Genomic DNA, 20,821 nt, shown 5'->3' with positions numbered 1-20,821 from the left:
AATGGTATCAAAGGCCTTGGCCAGATTACGGTAGGCTGTATGAACCACCTTGCCTTCATCCACAGCTCTGGTGACTGACTCAAAGAAGTCGACCAGGTTGAGCAGGTACTGGGTGCCTGACAGTCTACTGGTATTGTGATAGGTCCTTTGGGGGGAGGGGTAAAGTTGGCACTGAGTCTGTCAGCCAGTATATTGGCAATATCTGTTGGCTCGGTATAGGAGGTACCATTGCGCAGTAGCTCAGAGCAAATCTGGGTATTGCCATGGAGATTTTTTACATAACTATAGAAGGCCTTGTGGTTGTCTTTACTATCTGCTACAATTCTGTTTACTAGCTAGCTTTAGAGGATTTGATGAGGGATCTCAACTTTTTGTTGATGCTGATAAAGGAGCTTTTCTAGTCTTGAAGCTTCACCTTATTCCACATCAGTTTCCTCCTTCTGTTTTAGAGTTTCTTTATGGCAGGGGACCACCAGATTGGCTTCCATTTTTTGGAGTAGAGCATCTTGGTTTTGTTGGATATGGCAAGATCCATGCATTTGTGTATGTGTTCGTGCAGTACATTAGTGTATGATTTGGCGTTCATGCAACTATTCTTCATTTGCATGGGTGCTGTGAAGTTATCCATGTCTGTTTTTAGGAGTCCAAAGTTAGCTTTGAAGAAGTTTTTCATGGTGGTTACCATTGCAGGGGGGGTGGGAGGGAAGTTGATTTCCAAGGTGATTAGTTTGTGATCAGATCTAACCAGGGAGGAGTTGACTACTGGTGTAGAGCAACGGTTGCCCATGTTAGTAATGAGCAGGTCAAGGATATCGCTACCTCTAGTGGAGGTAAGAACAAACTGGTCCAGGGCATTGGAATTAATGAATTCCAGGAAACATTGGGCAAGTATATTGGTACATGAGTAGTTTTCCTAGTTAATGGAGGGGTAGTTGACGTTGCCAGTATGGGAGTGTTAGGTTGGACTCTAATATTCTCCAGGGTGCTTAGGAATGTGGAGTGAGAGTCTTGGGACATGGTTAGGGACTTATAGCAGGCTATGACCTGAATTGCTGTCTTAACCAATGTTAGCTGCACCTGAAGTATCTCTAATGCGTTATGTTGGGCTACCAGTCTGGAGGTGTGCGTATCCTGTATGAATGTGGAAACACCACCACCTTTGGAGCTTCAGTCCAAGTTTTATATATATATATATATATATATATATATATATATATATATATATATATATATCCAAGAAAAAGAACAAATGCTGCTAGGTTAAGCACCCTCGGTTCACAAAAGCACAAATGAGAATAGTAATAACTGAGGAGTGCACCATGAACCGCGTATTCAATGAAAACCCAAGTGATCCATAAAATAGTCCATAAAATCCAACATTTAATACTGCTAAAAAACAGATAAAGACTGCAGTTAGGTAAGCGCTTTCACGTTTGAATCAACGCTTCATCAGACATCAAAAGGCAGTCAAGAACATGGATATTTAAATACAAAAAGTGACATCACTACCTGTTCAGGTGTAGCAAATCAAACCATATATATATATATATATATATATATATATATGTGTGTGTGTGTGTGTGTGTGTGTGTGTATATACATGCATATACATATACACGCGCACATACATACAAACACACACACACACATATATATATATATATATTTGTATATACATATATATATATATATATATATATATACATACATATATATATATATATTCTAAAGACATGCGTCTGGAGCATTTCGCCCCAGGCCTCCGCTGAAAACAGGATCTGTGGAACCTAGTCGGACTTTCCCGGTCAACAAATGTTAAATAAAATAAATAAATATATATATATATATATATATTTATAGACACACACACACACACACCCGCACACATGCAGAGTGTGAATATTTTGAGAGCCCTTTCCCTGCTTTGGCAAAGATTAGTTGTAATGCACACCCCCCAAGACCCCTTCTTGAGATAACAGTCAGAAATACAGGTTATCCATTAACCTTTATATAAGCAGCAGGGAGAATTTTTTCGTGTATATTTCCTATTGTTGTCCTTCAAGCATAAGGTTGATGTTGGGTACTCATACTGTAGGCAGTTGTGTGTGCATGTGTATTTCCGTATAGATGATCTGACTGAATGTTGCTAACATGACTATCACCCACCAAAGTTTGAATTTCTTTATAATTTGGGAGTAATTTCTGATCTGCTTTGGGGAAGCTTTCCTTTGATATAGGATATCCACATGAAGCACCTCAAGGAAGGAAATGCTTAACTTCGGCCTGTCAATCTTTCTTCTTTCTCTCATGGGCTGACTATCTTGCTTCCATAGTGCCAGTAAAAATAAGGTCAGCAGTGGCACAGGACAACATCTTGCCTTATTTACCAGAAGACTGGTTGTATTCCTGAAAGGTGCTGACTGACAGCTGGACATCCAGAGCTTCTTTTCTCATAGGATGCGCAGATCCCAAATGCACATTGCCTCTGGTTTATTGTAACTTCTTTTGAGATCATATATTGTTGCCCCCCAAGATGTTTGGCTGCTGACAGAGGTCTCGTGTAGCAGTACTGCAACAGAGTCAGAATGGCTCTATGAGGAATGAAGAATGTTATGCAAGATTTTGATAGTTGTCAAAGTTGAAATGGAATGTTGTATTCCAGCATCTCCAGCCCACATAGGTATGCCGTCTTACAGATAAACTGTCCAAGCAAGTGATGGGTCCGGTAAATTGAGTACATAAATATACTTGAATCAGTTTAACACTAATAAAAATAGTCTGGAGACATTGTCATGACATCGGTTAAAGTACTGTCTATTTCAATGGTTAGGGCAGGCTAGACTTATTGTCTTCTTCTGCTATTAAGCAAATGTAGTGTAATGTAATGGTTTAAGTTTCTATCTAAAAATATATATTGTATTTATGTATATATTTTATGTATGTATATGTAATACTTGGTGAAATATGTCACTACACTAGAGAAGGACAAGGGAAGTTTTCAAACTCATTTCTATTTTCCATTAAGATAATTTTCTTGCACTGATCTGCACCACAATTTACCATATTTTAAAAACCTTTATTAACTGAAATGTGCTGCACTGAAGTTATGTTATGCAGCTAGTTTGTAATGAAAATATGATTCTAAATAATACTTGATTTTTACCCAATTTGTATGTGTTATGCTTAATTGAAATGTTTTACTGAAATCCATATTTTCTGTGAACGCTACTTAAGGACTTCAGTTGCAGTATGTTACTGAAATGTTAGTGAATGCAGTACTAAAGAATGTAATGTATGAACTGAGAGATTGTTTTTTTTTTTCAGCTTGGTAAGTTCTAGAGTTAATTTACTGTGCACTTCTCTAAAAATGTGTAAGACGGTTAATTTCTGTCACAGTAGCATAACCAAATTTTTGTATGATGTGGCCCATTTTGTAAACATAATAATCCATTTCTGGGTATAAAATAATGTACTTCTTAAGGGTATAGGGGCACAATGAAATTTATATTCTGAGATGTACGGTGCTTATATGCACAAGTGTTAGATTCTTTTAACTGACGTTCATTGTAAAAGACTAACATTTTGCTTGCCTAGTCTGATATGCAATCTTTAATCAGCAAAGCTTCTAAGTAAAGATGCTTGAATATGTGGGTATCTTTATATTAATTGATGAATGATTTTTTTCTGCATTTACCATCCTTTTGCTGTAACCTTACTGTGGAAACTGGCATATAGAATGCTGCCATCCAAATAGCTGGGGTGGATTTCTAATTCAGCTTTTTCTGGTACATTTGTGTGGTCTTTCTGCTGAAGCTGTCAAGCCCCCTCCCCAGTAAAGCACTGTTTTAGAATTCATAACAGTGTAGGAAGTTAATATTTTGTTACTGAATTAGAGAACATTAAGATATACTTGAGTTATCACAGATTTAAACATCAGATTTTAACAGAGTTAAGTAGTGGCAACTAGAAATATATTTAAAACATTAAGCAGACCAGTATTACTAAGAAAATAGTTACTTTGGTGATTTAGCAATATTGTTTTAAGTAGGTAAGATCTAGAATATTTGAAACTGGAATTGGGTCAGTCTTTCTGTTCACAGCAGTGTTTGGCTGGCAGTTTTGTATTTAAGGTCTTGCGAATAAATTCCCCAGGGAGCTGCATTTGCTAAGACCTGATTGGTAGGAAAAGGAAAAGGATGATGTCATCCTTACTCGAGGGCAGAACCAGAAGGAAATAAAATTTTGTTCCCATTATTGAGCCAATGTTTAGATTAACAATAAAATATGGCATGCACACAAAAATAAAAATCTTTCACGTATTGGATTGTATGTTTACTTCAATGTGTTTAAGTGCATTTCGCCAAGATGAAGCTCACTAATTTAGATGGTGTGCAGACTTATCTGTGCTATCAGCAGGAATGCAGGCAGGGGGAAATGCTTCCCCTAGCCATTCTCTCTCTTTGCTGCTGTAATTAGCTTCATCTTCCAAAATAAATGAGATTATGCACAGCATATGACAGGATGTGAAGCATACCTAAACATTATTCAGAATTACAGGTTTTTGCAGTGTCACATTGTCATTTAAAATGGGCTTGAAATTTAGCTTTAAAACAGATGAGTTGATTATTTTGTAGGCAGTTAACAGAACAAAAGCTGGTGTCTGATTTGGTAAGTTTAGCACATACATAATATAGAAGGATTTGTAAAAGTGAGAATGAGTGTAGGTTATCTTGAGGGTGGTTTACAAGTATCAATTAATTAAATATGCTGTAACAGTTGTCTTTTATGGAGTCATGGTATTCACCAGTCCTGTTGTTTAGTTTCTGCCTGAAGAGTATTGTACTGGCAGTATAGCAGTATGCAGCCAGCAAAGGATCCCATGTAGCTTTGTATGGCATGGGGGATGAGCAGTAACACTTGAGTTGTATTTTAAGAATTATTCCCTTGGAAGAGCATAGGAAATGTAGAAAAACATACTTCAGACACAGTAGGTAGACACCCAACCCTTTTGGGTTTTGTATCAATTAGCGGAAGGGCTGTGTTAAAAAGGCTCCAAATTACCATGTTTCTAGAAAGCAGAAAAATTGCTGCATTTAAAGTTGTAAGGACTGGTCCAGATGACATTTCTCCAGAACAAACACAACAGATAAATCAGTGTGTTAGTTATGTATGTTGCAAGAGTGTAGCCAGGCATATACATCATATGCAGTATTTTTTAGTACAGTAATTAATTTTGTATAGTGAAATCTGCTAGAGTCTGTTTAAAGCTCTGGCATATTTGCTATGGTTATAGTTTACTCAAATGTACAATTTGTTCAGTTACTTTTTTTTTCAGTATGCCTGGTTGGCGTTTTTTTTCTTAAGCCCATCAATTTCAGAATTTTTTTCTTCAGTATTAGAAAGGTATTGCGTTGAGAAGGTTGCACTGTCAGGGGTGGAGGGGCTGCACTTGGGTGATGAAGGGCTCCTTTCTGGAAGCTGGCAAAAAGTTCCAAAAATCTTTTCTTTCTTTCTTTCTTTCTTTCTTTCTTTCTTTCTTTCTTTCTTTCTTTCTTTCTTTCTTTCTTTCTTTCTTTCTTTCCCTTTTCAGCAGTTTTATAGGTTCTTAAGTAAGTGCTAGTCTAGCTGCCCTTGTGGACCATTTTAAGCCTAGCTAGTTTCCATTTTAGTGCTTGTATTAAGCTATCCCATTTGGCATTAGATTGGCCTTACCTGTTCCATGGTCGATAATTATATATTACCCCTAATGAGAATAACTGGGATCATACTATAGATAATTTAAGGGGACCCATGCATGGGATAAATCATTTAAAAGCTGACTCTGTCCATTAGTAGTACAAGGAGCAATTCTGGGGTAAGTTTTCTATTTCCCATCCATAGATCCAAGTTGCACTTTAATATTGACAGGAATGAGCTTTGTTTCATGTAGATGGTGAGTCTGTTACAGAGCGCTTGTCTCCTCTGAGAGATATAGGTGTCCCTCCAAATTGTTCTTTTGATGTTGCAGAGGAGGTTTAGATCCCTACATTGAGTATTTCTAATGCCATTTGACTTGCTGATGTGCAGTAAATCCATCAGTATTTGGTCAGAGGATGCCTTATATCCTAGGTCATCCCTTAGCAGTCTGTAGAATACTGAGTATAGTGACTGGACTTTGAGTCACTCCATGCAGGACATAGTTTAGGCCTTGTATCCTTTTGGTAGGGTATCTCTGTGGGTGTTCCAGTTGTTGCATATATCTGGACGGATTCACTTTATAACCTCGAAATGCTTAAATATCGAATTTCAGTATCTCGAGACTATAAAACCGAATCCACAAAACAACGACAAACAAAAACCGCGAAACCACATAACCGAAAACACAGCACACACTACACTAAACATACAACACAACACCCACATCACAACATGAACAAAAAAACAACACACATACACAACTCACACACACATAAGCAGGGGGGCAAGCCATCCTGCACCCCCCCATGTGGGGGGCTGCACCCCCCACACCCCCCTACTTATATATACTAACTCCGAGATCGCACAAACACAACACAAAAGCTCACTCACACACGTACATTCTCCAATCCCTCACACACACACTCTAACTCCCACTCAAAACCCTTACAAAACACTCACTTACCTGACATAACACCTACATCCACACACGGCACCGCGCACCAACAAAACACAAACCCGGACATTACGTAGCACAACTTCATAACCGTAAATTCGACATATTTCCGAGATACGTGAAATTCGCGATTATGAACGTTCACTATTTGTAACATTCGACTTTATAGCTTCGAGATACTGAAATTCGACATTTCAGCATTTCGATGTTATAAAGTGAACCCATCTGGACAGATACATTCCAAAGGAGACATTATATTCAGTGATTGCTTAATGGAGGCTGAGGAAAGGAAGGCAATGACATCCCTAGATCTAAACACAGTCCTTTTGTTTATAAGCTGTGCAATATGAAAGGACTTTCTTATGATCATGGACACATGTTGGTTGAAAGTTGGGTCATTGTCCACATAAGTTCCCAAATCCCAGGGGTGCATTATTGTTGTGGTAAGTCCCTGGGATAGAAGACTTCCCACAGGATACAGTAATACATATTTTGGCATTTAGTTTCAGTCCATGATTTTGGAAGTTATTTATGTAGGACAGACCTTCCTGCAGGATACCCAAGTCATTTGGGAATTCTGTGACTTCTCTTAGCATGCACTCATCTTCCAGAGCCCTTTGCTATTGGCTTTTACTTCAGAGAAGTAAATGCCAAACAGGAGAGGTCCTAGCACAGAACTCACAGGGACTCCACTGGTGACCGGTCTCTTTGCAGAGGTAAATTCCACTATTTTGATTTCCTTCATCCTGTATAAGTGCCAGTTGGAAATCCATAAGGTGACATAGGGGCTTATTCCCAGTTTATTTAGCTTTTGTATTGCGTCTGGGTGGCGCATTGTGTCAGAATTTTTGACCAGGTCAAGGTATGCAGTTAGGTTAGAAAAAAATGAAAAAAAAAAGATTAGCCTTTGCTCAACTCGTAATTTTATTTATTCATTTTTTAATAGTTGAAGCAGGCAGCCTGATAGATTTGCTTTGGCCACAGTTGCATTTTGAGACTGAACACTGTACATATATCTAATGTTGCTTGATTGAAAAGAGCATAGTATGACATTAGTAGCTGTGACTGATGAATATAATCCATTAATTTTTGTCAGTCCGAGTCCTCAATGAGGCTGTCGAATTGTGAGTTATGTTTCTGGAAAACAGGCAAGTTTACAAAAACAACAATTCTTTACTGTGGTACATTTACGTTGTTTTCAGGATACAGAAGGCTTCTGTACAGTCTGTGCATGTTTTGTGTAGATTTAATCTGAATGTGTAATTAGTAAAGGTGGTGTTATGGTTAGCATTGCTGCATCCCATTGTGTGCTTCACTATTTCAGTTCCTGGCTGGTGTGTATTCTTTGTGGAGTTTGTATGCTGTCACTATATCCACATTCATTTTGTCAGTGACTTTGTTTTTTCTCCCACATCCCAAAAGCATGCCACTAGGTAACTTGGTGATCCTCTAAATTACCTGTAAGTGCATGTAGTGTGTGTGTGTGTGTGTGTGTGTGTGTGTGTGTGTGTGTGTGTGTGTGTGTGTGAATTCTACAGTGGACTGGCATTTTATCTAGGACCAGTTCTCTGACATATACTTTTTGCTTGTCTGGCAGTGGCAGCTGGTGACTTCAAATCAAAGGGGGGCTGCAGGAGACAGCTGAATGGGTGGGGTCAATGGGAAGGGGTGCAGCCAACTAAAAAGCGGAGGGGCTATGCTCAAAACCACAAGAACTGTAACTTTAATTAAATATGCTGCCCTGGGTGCCAAACCTTCGTTATGAGAGTCAAATCAAGACAAAATTAAGTGTAGAAGAAAAAAAAATATTTCAATGCATTGGCTGCATGACAGCTTACTTAATATCTAGATGGAAACAGAAAGGTTGTGAGGCATGAAAAAATAAATTACTTTTTAAATACATTACTGGAATGCCAGTCAAAATCAAGTATAAAAAAAAACAAGCAGCACTCAACTCAAACCACTTCTCCTTGCACTGCAGTTCAAATTATAATTTATATTCAGCTTTATTAAAGTACCAAGTAACATGCTGAAAGTAGCAATCTTTGTGATACCCCCCACTTGTAAAAATGTTTCTTGTCCAAAAAAGACCTGCTGCCTGACAACAACTATCCACTCGTTTCATGGGGAAAACATGATCAAAGTAAAAAATGAAAAGCAAACAAGAAACAAGCTCAAGATACATTGCTTAAAGGATTACTGCACAGGTTATGGACCACACACGATAGATTGGCATTCTGTTTAGTTTACAGGTAAAGCCTGCAAAGATGACTGCAAGTCTCCAACAAATGTAATGAGCTTTTTAAAATAATGTAGTCCTGTCCTTTATTACAAATGCTGTCATATGCATTTCAGTACCCAAGGCTTATACGCTATCTAGTTATGTAAGTATTCTCTGCATGGCAACAACAGAAAGGCTTTCATTGTTGGCAATTCTTTAACAGTATGCTTATTAAAGCTTACTTGCATCTTGCAATCTCAGACAAGCTAACCTGATGGTCATTAAAGCATTGCTACTTTTAAACACAGAGCAACAGGCACTTTCTAATTAATAATAAGCATAAATCAACAGTATAAAAATATGACAGAAACCAGAAAATTATGCAAAATCAAGGACAGATGAAAAGCCACTGTAGTACTTGTGTCTATCTTGGATGGGGGGGATACTCTGCACATTTACACAGTATAACTGCTCCTTGCCTTGCTTGGACAAATCCAGAGCCACTACATGGGGGAGTGGGGTGCAACAAGTATGTCACAATTTGAAATGTCTTTGGCTGATTGTGATGGCCCTGACACATTTGTCATACCTCTCAACCTCAGAGCAAGAAATCTGGACAAAGCCATACATAGAAGTGGGACAAAGGCCCAAAAATAAGGACAATTTTTAAATATTGCTCTTATAAACTTAAAAAGATAATAGAATAGTAGGTCTTGCATTAGTATGATTTTTCTGAATGGTATGAAATCTGAAACTCAAGTGTCTGTCATTATTTTTTAACTTCAGTCTTTAATGATTTGCCACTAATTTGCCAAAAAATCACAATTTTATGAAAGACAGACCAAAAATGTGATGCAGAAATATAAAATAGCCACACAATACAGCTGGGAACCTATCAAAGAAGGGACAGTTTTTTAACATTAGTACTGCTAATGTGAGCAGCTGACAAAATAAAAGAATCTACATGCATTTCTGAAATAAAAGTAATCTATAACTGATTATTACAGTTATTTATTAATTGTAAACCATCCACGTTTTCTTCTAAAATTGCCATTTTGCGGAGGGATTATTGGGGGAAGAGCAGCATTTTGAGCCAAAATCGGGGACAGTTGAGAGGTTTGGATATGCCTAATTCTATAAAGCAATTTATTTGCATGTACCTCTCAACCTGTTAATGCAGGAAATCTGGACAAGGCCAAATATATTGGGGAACATATAAACAGTACTAAAAATTGCTCTTGTATAAACTGAGACAGTTGATAGAATAACAGATCTTGCTTTAGCATGCATTTTTCTGAAGGTTATAAAGATTGAAACTCAGTGTCTGTCATTATTTCGTGACTTAATTCCTAAATGATTTGCCAGAAAACCACAAATTTTATGAGGAACAAACCAAAAATAAGAAGCAAAAATCTATTCATTCTGCAAAAATCTGGACAGTTGAGAGGTATAGTTTAGCCGGGGCTGTCTTTGAGCTTTCCTCCCTTCCCGCCTCACAAAATCATGGTCGAATAGAGCCTCCCTCCTGCAGCCATTCCAATGAACCATTACTTGGCTATTTCACCCCATTTACCATAAACACTAATGTGCATACTGCTTTAGTTCTGTGATGATTTGGACTTCATTTGAAAGTTTTATTTTGCATTTTACAGCACAAAGACTAATAGATATCTGCTAAACAAAGCAATGCAGTCTCACAATGAAAACAGACTTAGCATTAAAACTTCTCTGCCCTTGAAACTCACATTCATTGAAACAGCATTGAAACCCACATTCAAAGAAAATATATTTTGCCAGTGGCAGATAAAGATTAACTTTGGGCTGTTTTCAAATTACAGGCCCCTTGCACACGAAACATACACTTGTTCTTTGATACACCTTCCTGATTGTATTAAATTATATTCCTTGTACAATACAGTACAGTTTTAGAGGGTGTTTTAAATTTATTGTTTTGAACATTTTTCCAGTAAACAATGAAACAAAATGCATACACCAATAATGACAAAACTGCCCAGTTCAAAACATTTCCATCATAAAAGTCAACTCAAACTTCTACAGTCCACCATTATCATTAAATATGCACAATCTCTGAAGAAGTAAAAGTCATCTAAATAATTCCACATTAAAGAGATCTGTAACTAATGAAGAGCTTGCTGCTAGCAAACAACTTTGTATTTCATTTACAAATAAAGTGCCTTTTGCCCTTGAGGAATAAATTGCCTGTGTTACACTAAAAAAAATGATAAGCTAGTAATTTTGTAATAGAGAATGGATGGCAAACTGATAACAGGTTCATAGTTACTATGTATCTTTGCCAAAAAGGACTGCAGCATCCACCCCCTTTGCAATACAGTATCAGCAATGCATTTACCTACTGTGGGAGTAGAACCCACAGCCTTCTACATCGAAAGGAAGTACACTACCTGTTGTGCTATTAACAATGCAAGCAGACTCAGCATAAGCAGCACTAAACTTTTGCGCCCCTGCAGCTCTCAGCTCTTTGTAAAATCTACTCAACACTCAGCTGTATCTCTGAACTTTGCAGCACAAGAAATCTGGATAAAGCCAACATTTATTTGGGGGGGGGGGGCAAAAGCCCAAAAACCAGGGACACATTTTAAACATTGCTTGTATAATGTTGGAAAGTTGCTAGAATAAAATGCTGTGTTAGCACCATACAGTTCACTGCCAAGTTTTGAACCCAGGACCCTCTGCAAAACAGTCAGAGCAACATACCACTATGCCAAATCAGTTGTTTTATGAAAGAGAGGAAGACTGAAACTTAAATGACTACTATTTAATGAATTCAGTTCTCGCCATAGCTGTCAACCTCTTAGCACAAAACACCTGAGCAAAGCCAATAATTGGGGAATACAGCCCCCAAACATATTTAGTCAATTCAGTTCTCACCATAGCTCTCAACCTCTTAGCAAAAGACACCTGGACAAAGCCAGTAATGGGAGAATACAGCCCCCAAACATATTCAGTGAATTCAGTTTAGCTCTCAACTTTAGCACAAAAAACCTTGACGAAGCCAATAATGGGGGAATACAGTCCCAAAAAATAGGGACAAATTTCACATATCCAACTTATAAACTTAGAAAATTGCTAGAATAAAAGGTTTTGTGTTACCATGTACTTTCTGAAGAATATGAAGTCTGAAATTCAAATGCTTGTCATTTTTATTTATTTAACATTTGTTAACCAGGAAAGTCTGACTTGGAACAAAAGCCAATTTTCAGCAGAGCCCCAGGAAGAAACACTCCAGGCACGTCTTTGTAAGATGGGAGGACACCAGAGCACCCAGAGGAAACCCACACAAACACAGGGAGGACATGCAGACTCTACACAGAAGGCCCCCCAGCCAAGAATCAAACCAGACAACCTGTAGCTGTCAGACAACAATGCTACCACTGCACCACTACACTACTGACTGTGTAAAGATACAAAAATGCAGAAACCACAGATTTTATGAGGAACAGAACAAATATGAGGCAAAAATCTGCAAATTTGTACAAATGGTGGTAGGTAGGGAATTCAGGCTCTTGCCACCTGGGCCCAAGGTACCAAGTTTTCAAGCCTGCAATATTCTCTAGACACACACACACACACACACACACACACACACACACACACACACACACACACCCTGTGAGCCCAAATACAGTTCCAACCCAATGAGAGGAAGTCTATAAAATGAAGCTATTCCTTCCTGCAGTTCCAACCCAACAAGAGCAAGTACTTCCCCTAATGTTCAAAAGCCCACACTGAGAGCATATCCTTCGCACGAGAGCAGAGCAAGCTGTACCCAGCCTCCGGATGTTGCAGTCCAATCTCCTTCCAGTCTATGCAGTTGTAACTGCATAGACTTCTGGGATATTCCTACTGAATGCTGTCTTCCTAGTCTGGACTGCTGGTGAGATAGTCTGGATTATGTGCGCATGCTCCAGACTGGTTCACCAGCAGTCCGCATATCAGAAATGCCGTGAGTGTGCATGCATAATGTTCCACGACTCACATTTTATTTTTTTCCTTTCTTTTCTTTTCTTTTTTTACAGCTGGGGGGCTGCAGTCCTGCAGCCCAATAGCACTAGCTGCCCCTGTTGTCTGGATAGAAAAATGTGGGCATCAGAAAGTTATAAGTGAATGAAATGCAAGACTAAAAGGTCAGAGCATTAATTATTTATAGAAATATGATCTGAAGAGACTAGTGTTTTAGGCAGTGGTTGCTTACAGCTTGCGACTAGAGGCTGTATGGAAGTGGTGTAACTGCAAGTTGCACCAAGAATGTGAGCGGTGTGCTGCTTCTCGGGTAAATTGAAAGGTGTACATTGTTGTTCACAAAACAGTTCATTTTACCATATCATTTGGAAGTAACGTCTTAGGGTTAGGGTTAGAGATTCGGAGTTATTGCTCTCCAAGCAGTAAAGATGCAAATGAGATAACTTGATAGCTGTAAGTAACTAATGCCATGTTTTCTTATTCTGTCTTAGTTGTAGGGCATTCAAAACATTTTTCAGGCAAAATAAGCATATTAAAATGCTTCTGTTTGTTTCATGCTAGTAGACAGTCAGAAGGCTTAATTTGTCCATGACATTTTGCAACTCAGTGTGCCATATTGTTTAAGTATTTCATCTGGCTTCCATAGAGCCTTTCATTATAATTTTACTTTAGAAATTTCAAAAAAGGCAGATGCACTTTTTTTGTAACTGAACTGGGATTCCTTACTGTGTCATGCATTGTTTTCAGTTGTACTGTGTGAAGTAAATGCTAGCTTTGGTCCAGCAGATTTTACTTTGGTGTCATTCAAAGGGGATCCAGTGTCTGTCTGCCTGGGATGACATGCTTGACAAGCCACGCTGCTTCGCAAGGGACGGCTTGCACCTGTCACCCCTGGGATTCCGGATATTGGCTAAGGCTCTTGCCACCCCCATAGTGCCTTTTTTAGGCAAGGCTCAAATTCTAAACCTACCACCCTAGAAAACAAAAATGGGAAGAAACTAAGGGTAATGCTGCTCAATGCCAGAAGTCTAAATCTCAAAATGCACGCACTCGAGGCCCTTCTCAGTATGGAGAACATCGATGTCTGTGCTGTGACTGAAACCTGGTTCAAGGCTCCTGAGAGCACCCCGGCACTATCAGGTTTTTCCTCATATCATGCATTCCGACCCCAAAACCCGGACCACACCACAAAAGGAGGGCGTGTATCCATATTCATCAAGGATACCCACACCTCCAGGTTGGTGGCAACGCACGAAGCATCAGAAACCATCCAGGTGCAATTAACCATAGGCAAAACTGCTCTACAATTTGTAGCATGCTACAGGCCACCTTCTCAAACACCCCACACAGCCTTCCTGAAGACACTGGAGGGTATAAATGTATCTCCAAACACCATTATATTGGGTGACTTCAACTACCCGAATATAAACTGGGAACATTACTCAAGCCCAAACTTTCTAGCCCAAAGGTTCCTGGAGTTCATAAATTCAAATGCTGTGGAACAACTAGTCACCGTTCCCACAAGAGGAGAAAATATACTAGATCTCATCATCACAAACATGGGGACAAAATGCTCCACACCGGAAGTATATCCCTCATTGGTGAGATCAGATCATAAACTAATCTCACCGGATATCCACATCCTGCCCCCACCCCAAACAAAAAAGACCACAGTGAAGAACTTCTCTAAAGCAAACTTCACACTACTCAAGACTGGTGTGGTATCCTTTAAGGCCCCCGAGCCAGTGGAAACCACAACCCAAGCTGTGGAAGTCCTTACAAATGCCTTCTACGAACACCTCCAGGACTGCATGGATCAGGCAATCCCTAATAAAACCAAGACTCTTTCCACCAAGGGCAAACGTCCAGTCTGGAGGACCCCAGCCATAAACAAACTTTACAATAAGAGGAGAAAGCTGTTACATGATAGAGCAAAATCCATAAAAGAGAAGACACCTTTGATCATTATTAGTAAAAAATACGAGCACTCATAAAATCATCCAAGGCCAACTTTGAGAGAAAAATTGCCATAGATTCAAAAGACAATCATAAGGCCTTCTTCAGCTATGTTAGAAACCTGGGTGGAAACTCCCAGATATGCTCAGAATTAGTCCAAAATGATACAAAAATCACTGAACCCACAGACATTGCCAACATACTGGCAGACAGGTTCAGTGCAAACTTCACCCCCTCTCCCCCCAAAAGGAGAGATAACTATCCCAGCGGAGTGCAGCCTCCCAGACATCTCCAATGCGCAGGTGAAAGCTGCTCTCTCTAAAGCTAAAAACACAGCATCAATGGGACCGGATGGTGTCCCCGGCTGTGTGCTACACAAACTCAATGAGGAACTAAACCCGCACATAAGGCAGTTGTTTAATCTTAGTCTTACCACAGGGTACGTGCCCAAGGAGTGGCGTACGGCAACTGTGGTCCCACTCCACAAAGGCGGTGCCTCTACGGACCCTGGTAATTACCGCACCATAAGCTCAACAAGCCTGGTCTGCAAAGCTATGGAGAGGATCATAATGGAACTCATAAACAAAGACATAAGGGACTTGCAGACATTGGACCCGACCCAGTTTGGCTTTGTCAAGGGCAGATCATGCTTTTTGAACTTGGTCGACTTCTTCGAAACAGTCACCAAGGCCATTGATGAGCGAAAGGCAGTCCATACAGCCTACCTTGACCTTGCAAAAGCTTTCGACACAATACCCCACTCGGGTATTATAGAGAAACTTACCAGCTTAAATGTAAACCCATATGTCACAAGATGGGTTGCAAACTGGCTAAAGGACAGAACCCACAGGGTTAGAGTAGCTGGCGCCATGTCAGACTCCAAGCCGGTCACAAGTGTCCCACAGGGCTCAGTCCTTGGCCCCCTGTTGTTTGGCATCTACTTCTCAGAAGTACAGGCTAACATAGGAGGACTATGGCTGACAAAGTTTGCAGATGACTGCAAACTGGGAGCCATAGTGGAAAGTACATCGGACACAGATATCCTTCAGAGGGGTCTCACGAAAACTGATAGCTGGTGCCAGAGCCATGGCCTGAAGTTAAATGCCAAAAAATGTGTAGTCATACCCTTCGGGAAAAACAAGGTAAACCCAAGCTACCATATAGGTGGCAATCCACTAAGCACAGAAGAGGTTATCAGGGACCTGGGGACCCAGGTTGACAGTGGCCTTTCTTTTGACACTCACATTGCTAAAGTGGGTAGAAAAACCTTCTACATTGCCCACCTGATCATGAAGGGATTCACATCCAGATCAAGTGAGGTCATTGTTCCCCTGTACTCTTCACTTATCAGACCAATGATCAAGTACATTGCCCCATTCGGGATGTATCTCACCCGACACCTGCAGCAATTGGAGAGACCCCAAAAGTTCCTCACCAAAAGGATAAAGGGACTCCAAAATCTGTCATATGCTGCCAGACTGAAGAAACTCCAGCTCTATTCAGTCGCATACCGTCTGCTCAAAGGTGACCTGTGCCTGACATACAAGGCCATGTCCAACCCGGAATTAATGGGCATGCTACACCTCAAAAAATCCAAATCTACCAGATCCACTAGAGCAAGCGACTTAAACCTTAGCACGGATATAAATAGGACATGCTGGAGGGATAGATTTGTCACCCAGAGACTCCCTATGTTGTGGAATAAAATCCCGGTCCATGTGAGGCAGAGCACCTCGCTGGCTCTGTTCAAGAGAAATCTTGACCGGTGGATGGGAGATCGTAGGTTTACCCCGGGAATCATCTCTGTGTCACTGCTGGACAGAGGCACAACAAACTAATGGGCACAGTATTTTTTAACATAAGGGGTGGCGTAAGCCACAAAAACTCTGGGCTAGGCTTATAAATGCCTTAGGGCAGATAGCCTAGTATAAACCTATGAACCTATAAGATATGGCATTTTTTTCATCACCAAATGCCATAGAAATATCCTTTCGTCGGGACAGCAACAAAACCAAAGAAGGAACATTACCGTGTTATGTTCTACAGATGGTTGCTTTACTGCAGCTAAACTAGTGTATAGCAGTGACAGTTGTGAGTATTTTTACAAATAGGTGCTGATTCTTAAACCCCTTGGAATTTTGATTTTCCTCCCTAAAACATGATAAGCTATTTAATTCAACCTGTAGTACTCCACAAAAAATCCACATTTTCTGTTTAGAATATTAATCTGTTTAGCAAGGGGCTTTGAGTGACTCCAGAAGAATACTGTGCAAGTTTGTATTCTGAAGTATGGTCATCTTGCATGAGACCAGCAGGTACAGTGAAATTTGAAATTATTTCTGCTCTTCTGTATTCCAGGTACTGTTTTATCTATTTTCAGAAGGTGTTTGTCTTGTTGTTTCTCATGCTAATGGGTTGTTATTGTTAACCTCCCAACAACGTGGGTGGGAGGGACAAGCTCAGAGCTTAGATAGAAATATTTAAGTAATTTACTGTATTGATGTGATTGGTCAAACAGCTGAGAAAATACTTGTTCAGTGAGATAGAGCAGCATATTTGCAATTAGAGAAGACCTCAGATAATCATTTGTATTTATTTTTAATTACTTTCTTTATTTTAAGTTCTTTTTTCTTAAACCTAGATTTTCTAGTGCCTCACAGTCTATTTGAACACTACAGTTTGTTAGGGAAAATAATATTCATGATCTGGAGTAGGAGTAGTTAAACTTGAGGAATACCTGTTTTCCTTGAACATGAGGGCATTGTTTAAACAGCATTTCTGAGATGTGGTATATTGCTTACATTTTGTGAGTTTAAAATATGCATTTTTGCAGCACAGGTACGTGTTTTGTTGGTTTGTGTGTTATGGCTCTGTATTTGCCAGGTCAGTGTTGAAGCAGTGCTGGCCGCATCTGCAGATAGTCAATTGATCTAATGCAGTTTCTAAAGCTCTCTATAAAGGTGATGTCATCCTTTTAGCTCTTTTCTCCTCCCACTCCCTTTCCTGCTTATTAGATATTTCATCTTACTGCGGACCATCCAATCGATGGGAGCTTCTCCTAGGGGAGTTGGTGAGAAGCAGACAGATAGTAGGAATCAGGACTCCAGCATATAGTATTGCTCTAGCTATTAACCTAGCATTTGCAGCACAGTATGCAGATACTCAAATTGGATGAAACTGTATTTTCAGCAGCTGCATATCATTGATGCACTAGACTACTACTACATAGTACTGCAGATGGGTGTGCATTTAATTGCATAAACAGTGTTCTCTTCCCAAGGTGCTGGTATTACAGTGGATTCCGGAATATGAAAGCTACCTTACCTGGATGTTTTAAGTACATTAATGTGGATATTTCCCTGACTGGTTTGTCGTATTGATGTTCAGGAATAATGCAGAAGAAGCAGACAGCCTGAATTTGGATTTGTTTGTACACTTGGGATATAAACAAACCTTTTCAAGTACTTAAAACAATTTGAAATGTGAAATTCTGGAAGACTATAGAGAAGCTGTCCACCTGCTTTCCTTGCAGTTGTAAGAGGGAAGAACTATCGGCTGCCACAGTAACCTGTAGATATGCATTGTTTTACTGCAGCTGATTCCTGGTGTCATTTTGCATGTATTAACTAATATATACTACTGTGTCTGGATTTATTTTTTTCTCTTGAAGTTTGAGTAGTTCTGTGTGTTATACTGATCTCTGAATGACTGTTGATGTGAAATTCATATGACAACTTGACACTGCTTCACAATGTGAAATGTAAAGTTTCAGGTTGAGAAATCTGTTTGTGAAGGGTGTTGCTGATTACAGTTCCACTAATTTGGAAAGCATTGAAAATTAAATTACAAAAAAGGAAGGCTGACAGTGTGACATGGGAATCCCAGGAAGTTCTGCCTTTTTGTAATGTTTGTTTCCTAAAGGAATTTCAGGAAGACCTTTGCAAGAATATTTAATTCACAGTTTATCTGGAAAAGGAAACTCGTATTCTTCTTACACAGGAAATGGCTTTCCTTGTGCGTTGTTATGCCAACTGTTTGCAACCATGGTCCTCCAAAGTAAGTAGATAAGTTTAATTTAACTCTGTTTTGTTTTGCCTGTATATAGTCTAACTACACTGCAGGCTATCACTTGTTTAATTAAAGTTGGAATAATTATAATCTGTGCCACACAAAAAAAGGCTTAGAAAGACAAACATCTTTTAGTCACATTTGTACATTCACATGTTTAGCTGGTTGGGCATTTAAAGTAGTTCTTTGCTTTGTTATAAAATTATATTAAGAAAACTATACTTAACAGTTCCGGTTGGAATGGAATGGCAGAATCAGGGTAATATGTATGTTCGAGTCATTATACTGGCCATAATTCAGAATCCACAAAATAAATGCATTAAAAAATAAAACTCTGAATGATTACTATATTTTACTCTTGTGTACTCCTCTGAAATTGTAATATTATATGGCGTGCAATATGCATTAATATGTTTCATGTTGTACATATAGTTTTCCTCATTTGAAAAGCAAAAGTTTGTTTAGACATGTTATGACAGAAATACTGTCATTAAGTTTTAGAGAGCGAACAATGTATTCTGTTAGGGTTTGTCCTTTGTTTCCTTCACTGGGACCTCTAATGAAGTGAAATCTGCTTTGGAGTTTACTTTCAAATATTGTTTTCCTGTCTATAACTGCCCGTGCTCTCTCTGTCTCCTTGGAAAGCAAGTATGTTGTTATATGTGCACATCATATGTGTTTGGTTCTGAAGTATGCCACATCCTTGTATACCAAGAGTATTATACCTTTGCAGGCCCCCTTTTTCAGAAAGTGAGGAGATAGGAATGAAATACAACTTTTTAAGTATTGTTTTACATGTTTTCCGTTTCAGAATGACTCATTAGGTCTGTGTAGTCTACCCTTCAAGTGCATTTCACATTCCTCATACTTTTCATCCCTTCCTTACCCCTCCCCCACTTGTTTCATGTGCTGTTGAAAGCACTGTGGAGTCCTCTCCACTGTCCATTCTGGTAGTCTTTTCTGTGGGTCTAGTCTTCCCTGTGAGCAAGTCGTTTTGGAGATACAGGGAGTAATTACTTCTTAAATTTTTCTACCTGTGCTTTCTTTTCACCTTCTCTCGATCCTGCCTTGAATGATTCTTCACATCTCCCTGACTTGATCTTCTTTCCCCATATCATGTTCTCACATCCGTTTGGATTCTAGTGAGATGAGCTCCAGCTGAAAACTGCACGTGTACTATTCATGTGTGTGTGACCTGACCAGGTCCCCATAGAGCTGGGAGCATTACCTCTTTGGTCTTTGAGCCTGTCCACTGGGGATACACCGTAGCAGTCTGTTAGTAGCTGATAGTGCCCTTTCACTGTACTGTTGTTACTTTAATCTAAATGTGATCAACACCCCTCAAGTCATTTTCCAGATGAGTTTCCCTCAGTTTCATGTCCCTCAGTGGATATTTCACTTCAAGGTTGTTGTGACCTAAGTGTAATACTTTGCATTTGCCTGTGTTTAACATCAGCTGCCACCTTTCTGCCTTCTTAATCAGCTGTTCCAGATCCTTCCTTAGACTCTTCATCCCATCCTCTGTTTTTGCACATATCTTTGTAATCAGTGATGAGGGTAGTCCTGTTTTTTCTCCCTTCAGATGTATATGAACCAAACATACTGAAGAATACTGAACCCTCAAATGACCTTTGTAGTAATCCCACTAGTCACCTTCCTTACTCTTGATGCTGTCCGTCTCAACATAACCCTCTGTGTACTACCCTTTACCCATGCAGCAGACAAGTTCTGTAGTCCAGTTCATACCCAACACCTCTAGTCCCTATTCCCAATGAACAACACTATGGATGGAAGCCCTTCTTTTACTGTATTCCTTTATCTAGCATTTAGTGCATGAGATTAAGGCTTTTAATGAGCTGCTTCCTGTACTCCAGGCACAATGTTTGAGTGCCTCATTCTTCGTTTTGCCTACTGCGTGACTCTGTGCAAGTCAGTTAACGAGA

The 20,821-nt window shown here is 39.5% G+C and overlaps 1 protein-coding gene across 1 annotated transcript in view; it reads left to right on the top strand.

The window, feature by feature from the left end:
• Window positions 1–18,730: 18,730 nt before the first annotated feature.
• LOC122799847 (rap guanine nucleotide exchange factor 6-like) overlaps window positions 18,731–20,821 on the top strand; it is a 1,724,571-nt gene continuing 1,722,480 nt past the window's right edge. The window contains exon 1 of the mRNA XM_044069180.1: window positions 18,731–18,866. Coding sequence (XP_043925115.1) covers window positions 18,813–18,866 — 54 coding nt within the window. The 5' untranslated portion in view covers window positions 18,731–18,812. The remainder of the gene's footprint in view (window positions 18,867–20,821) is intronic.

Source organism: Protopterus annectens, chromosome 4.part0 (genome assembly GCF_019279795.1).
Source record: "Protopterus annectens isolate FY-2018-M chromosome 4.part0, PAN1.0, whole genome shotgun sequence".
NCBI lineage: Eukaryota > Metazoa > Chordata > Ceratodontiformes > Protopteridae > Protopterus > Protopterus annectens.
Note: the sequence above shows the minus strand (reverse complement) of the source record. Positions and strands in the feature narration are given on the sequence as shown.